We start from the raw sequence: 4,833 nt of genomic DNA, 5'->3' as shown, positions 1-4,833 counted from the left end.
GTCAGGTCTGCACGCGGATTGGCTAAAAAGATTAGAGGCGGGTGATGTGATAGGTTGTATTTCTCGGATCGCAAGGAAGCGCTGCCACATTGCAGTTCTTAGTCCGCTGGTCTCCGAACGTCCACTTCAACTCGAGTTGCCTCAATTTTCTAAAATGTCATACGGATAAAATTTATCCGGCTTGTGGCATCACTGGAGGGGATTGGAGTTGATTCCGAATCGACTTCCGTTGCATCAACTCCGAGTTTTGGTTTTTATCGCACAATAGCGCAACGCGAGGCGCGTCGAACACCACGCCCAAGGCGCCTGTACAGCGCAAGGTGACCAAGAAGGCTGCCACCAAGAAGGCTGCCACCATGACGCTACCGCCGCCTGCTGCAATGCCGCTGCCTACACCACCTCCAGCGGTCACGACGCCAGACGTGGGTCACCATGGCGGTTGAAGAAGCCGTCGTAGACCTTAGGGCGCTCGATGTCGATGAGCGTGCCGTCGGAAAATGCTCGCACGATGTAGATACACCACGACTTGGACACACCGAGCGGTACCCGCCCTCGCTGGCGAGGAAGTGCAGTACGGCGACCTTCTTGGCGAAGGAATGCGCGGACTTGCGGAACTTGTAGTCGCTCATGTAGACGCGGAGCGTGGACACAAGAGCGCGAAACGTGGCTTGGGAGCAGCGGAGGCTGTTGATGAACCTTTGGTTGTAGCGAGGATCGGGAATCACGTAATCGACCTCGACCTCCATTATGGTTAGAATGTTGAACTTGTCCTCGCGCATGACGGTATGAGCCACAGCAAGCGCAGCCCACGGCTGCCGCGACCGCCGACGCAAAACGATGCGTGCGGTCCATTCACAGTCCTCGAGTGAGTTGACTCGCAAATGTGCGTTCGCAAACCAGGCAAATTTGGGCCAACTACGGAGGCTACCGGATAAATTTTATCCGTACGGTCCGACGCCTGCATTTTTGAAAATTGAGGCAACTCGAGTTGAAGTGGACGTTCGGAGACCAGCGCCTAAGCTTAGTTCGTTCATGCTTGTATTTGGTCAAGGATCGCTTTGGTCAAAGCCATCATGTCGGAATGGCGCTTCGCCTCCATCTCCCGAATGGCTGCTCGTTCCGCGCGATCTTTGTCGCTTTGGTCGGCTTGCATCTGGAGCTTTGACTTCTCCAACGCGATGCGCTCGCGCTCGAGCTCCAGTTCCATGACGCGCAGCTGAAACTCCGCGTCCGTCGTCTTGCGGCTTGGCACTGGATTGTCGTCGTCGTCGTCGGATGCTGCGATGCTGGTCCGAGGTCGCTTGGGGCCGCGGGCTACTGGAGCTGGCGCTGGCGCTGGCTCTCGAACAAGACGCGCCGGTTCGTCGGGCTCGCTTCTTGGTGTCTTCTTGGTCATGATTTCCTTGGCCTTTGCCTTGTTGTGGTCGTCGATGCGCCTGACAATCTCGTCCAGAAGCCTAATCTTGGGCGTGTCGTTCTCGCCGGATGCGTATTTCGCCTGCTTCATGTACAGCCGGTGGGCCTCGATGAGCTTGAAGAAGCGACTGGACGCTTTCTTGCCGTTGACGCCTGGTCGTCCGAAGTCCGGAGCCTGGCTGATGCTGGCCGCGGTGGCATCCCAGGCCGCCATGAGGCCCCTCTCGGCCAAGAATGGGCGATCAGTGTTGGCCTGCGTGAGCAAGATGAGGTCGTCCTTGTGCGCCCACCACGTCGTCCTGGGTGCAGCTTCGACTGCGACGTCATGACGGTCGGTGGAGGCGTCGTTCTCGTCGTCCGAGCGGACGGCCGACTGGTCGGTGCTCTGCATGGCGCCAGCAGAAATAGAGATGGTCGAGACAGGTTAAATACGTTAAAACCTGTGCCGCATGAAATACGGGCCTTTTACCTCACTTGCCTGGACTTTACCCTATAGATTCTATGGACTGGCTCCATCGCATCTGCCTGTCGCCAGGTTCCAGGTCAAGCGGTCAAGCGGTCTTGCTGGCTCGTGGATAGAGCGTAACAGGGAAATTGAGAACCCCTGAATAGTTATGGTTTATATATTAATAGGTCCATAATCGACAAGTTCTCCACATCGATTCCTGCGAGCTGTCTGCATCCTTTTAGGGAGCGCATGGGACGAGCACGAGTTTGACTTCGCGAAGCTTCCGCGGAATGGCTTCGTTTGGGTACATCCGGATTTAAGGATGATATCCGGATGATGACGTGGCGTTTCGTGTGGCCAGCATCGAGGCACACAGATTTTGGCATCAAAGGGAATGTGGGTAGATGTTGCGAAAAAGTAACCTCCGCACTACGCGTTGTTAGATTTAGACAAGGGAATTCTCTTGGATTTAGATTACGTACGTCTTTGAGTAGACTACACACCAAGAAGCGGAGCCCGCGACTGCGTGTACGGCTTCTAGGCGCTTGAGTACATGGCGGCCGCGCAGATCGTTCTGCCATCGTCGTCGTCCTGTCGATTCGAATTGATGTTAACTTTGAGATTGTCATGGACCACTCTCTTTACGCGCCGAGGTACAGCGATCTGGTACCCTGGCCGTCGTTTGCGGCAGTTTTTAGTCGACAGAAAGGGATGCGTCCAGACGGCTCGGCACACAAAACGTAGCATTTGAACGGCTGTGAATGAGAGATTTCTGGGAGCCTTCCGAGGGCACACTCGACTCACGATCGCTAGCTACGTCCATGAACCATCAATGCCGCAGAACGTTGCTAACGCGGCGAGCGTGCGCCTAGTATGCGGCGGGTGTAGTTGGCTTCGAGGTACGTTTGGACCTCTCGGTAGTTGGTGGCGTAGTCACTGGTCGAGCAAAACTGAATGCGGACGCGGTCATCCGCAAACTAGCGCTTCGTCTCGAGCCTCTTGCTGCTCGGCGCTGCCATTGACGGCGTGAGCATGAGCAGCACGCCAATGCGCCAGAGTCATGTCGCGAAGTGAGTGGATGCAGTGAGCGTAGACCCATCTTACGATACGGCGTTGTACAGATACATGGTAGCAGTAGAGTGTGCAGCGGGAAAGCACACTGACATCGACCTCCGTGTTGCTAAAGCGGCATGTGGATTGGTTGAAAATAATAGCGCGATGAGTGTATTTCTCAAGAATAGTCGAAGGATGAGCCTTGCTCGCGGTGGCCATGAAGCCCGAAGGTAAGCTCCATCTCGACAAGGTGTGTCGCATGTGATTCGATGGTCGAGACACACGCACCGATGGCAGAAACATCTCTCCCAGCGCCATCGCCGCCACCCTGTTTGGCAGCAATGTGGGGAAGTTGACCACAGTCAAGAACCGACTTGATGTTTCCGATGGCAACGCCAATGGGAAAGCGAAGAAAGGGACAACACCTACGGGGCTCGAACCCCGCACCTTCTGCGAGTGAAGAATCCACCGACAGGACAAAAGGTGGTCGACTAGGCGCCATCTGTATCTTGACAACCCTAGCTCCCTTCGACTCGACCGCACTCAAAAAGCCATTGGAGCTAGCATTGCACTACCAACACTCACAAACAACACAACCCAAACAGGACGAGAAAACGTGGCAAACCCTTGTGCACTTTGCACTTTGCACGACCCACACTCACACGCATCTCCATCCGGATACAGATAGAGATTGCTAGAATTCGCTTCGTCGAGTACATTCTGTCGGGTGCTATCGTGCGACCCACCGGTTTCTACGTGTGTTTCGACGGGGACTAGAACCAACACAAATGACGAAGTCTCACGGTTGTTTTCGCCTCGAAAGGACCACAACTTAGCCACCGTCTCTTTGTTGCAGACGCGACGTGGTACTCAACTCAGCGAATATCCTGGCCTTCCGGATACCACACCGCATCCAAACCATTTAAAACGTGGCACTCGACAGATCAATTTCGATTTTGCGCTGTGGTGAGCATGGTCACGATGCCCGTGACGCTGCCAGCGCCACTGACATTGACGGATAATGGCGCATTGACCCACGCGACGACGACCAGCGCCCACGTCGACCTCTTTGCGGGAGCGAATCGGGGGACGCCGCTCACTACCCTTGAAGCCAAGCTAACGGCCTCGTACGCCGAGGACCCGCTGCATACGCTCAAGATCATTGCGTACATTCGCGACATCCGCGGCGGCAAAGGCGAGCGGCTTCTCGGGCGACAGGCCCTCGCGTGGCTGGCGACGCACGACACGCGCGCGCTCCTGCACAACCTCGAGCACTACGTCAGCGTCTACGGGCGGTACGACGACCTCCTCGCGCTCGTGGGCACGCCTGCCGAGACCTTTGCGCTCTCGATCTTTGCGCAGCAACTCAAGAAGGATCTGGCCGCGCTCCACGATGGCAAGCCCATCAGTCTCTGCGCCAAGTGGGTGCCGTCCGAGAACAAGAAGGCCGACAAGAAGGACCATGTCAACGGCAAACTCGCCAAGCTGCTCAACGTGCGGTCGGCCGAGTTGCGCAAGACGTACTTGTCGCCGTTGCGCAAGTCGCTCACGCTGCTGGAGTCGCTCATGTGCGCCAAGGAGTGGGAGAAGATCAACTTGAACAAGGTGCCCAGCGTCGCGATGAAGAACCATGGCAAGCCCAAGCATGCGTTCGAGCGGCATCTCCCCGACGCCTTTGCGACGTGGAAGGCCGGCCTCAAGACGGGCGAGACCAAGGTCAACGCGGCGGTCCTCTATCCGCACCAAATCGTCGACGCCTACTACAATGGCCAGCCCAAGGACGAGCTTTTGGAGGCGCAGTGGGCTGTTCTGGAGACGGCGACGCGGGCTCTGGGTACGCTCACGCAGACGCTCGTCATGTCGGACGTGTCGGCCTCGATGTCGGGTACGCCGATGCAAGTGTCGATCGCGCTCGG

At 56.6% G+C, this 4,833-nt stretch overlaps 3 protein-coding genes across 3 annotated transcripts; 1 reads left to right on the top strand and 2 right to left on the bottom strand.

Moving 5' to 3' along the window:
- Positions 1–408: 408 nt before the first annotated feature.
- Positions 409–826, bottom strand: SDRG_17322 (hypothetical protein; the record flags this gene model as incomplete). The annotated part of the gene is made up of 2 exons (XM_008623563.1): positions 537–826; positions 409–459 (listed from the first exon to the last, which is right to left on the bottom strand). The coding sequence occupies exons 1-2, from the start codon at positions 777–779 to the stop codon at positions 409–411; spliced, it is 294 nt and encodes a 97-aa protein (XP_008621785.1). The 5' UTR covers positions 780–826.
- Positions 827–906: 80 nt separating this feature from the next.
- On the bottom strand, positions 907–1,849 carry SDRG_17321 (hypothetical protein). Its single transcript, XM_008623562.1, has one exon. It carries the CDS (start codon positions 1,805–1,807, stop codon positions 1,031–1,033), a length of 777 nt encoding a protein of 258 aa, XP_008621784.1. The 5' UTR covers positions 1,808–1,849; the 3' UTR covers positions 907–1,030.
- A 2,040-nt stretch (positions 1,850–3,889) lies between these two features.
- Positions 3,890–4,833, top strand: SDRG_17320 (hypothetical protein; the record flags this gene model as incomplete). The annotated part of the gene is made up of 1 exon (XM_008623561.1): positions 3,890–4,833. A coding segment is annotated over one exon (942 nt), but the record flags the coding sequence as incomplete, so codon positions are not given.

Source organism: Saprolegnia diclina (assembly GCF_000281045.1).
Source record: "Saprolegnia diclina VS20 unplaced genomic scaffold supercont1.265, whole genome shotgun sequence".
NCBI lineage: Eukaryota > Oomycota > Saprolegniomycetes > Saprolegniales > Saprolegniaceae > Saprolegnia > Saprolegnia diclina.
Note: the sequence above shows the minus strand (reverse complement) of the source record. Positions and strands in the feature narration are given on the sequence as shown.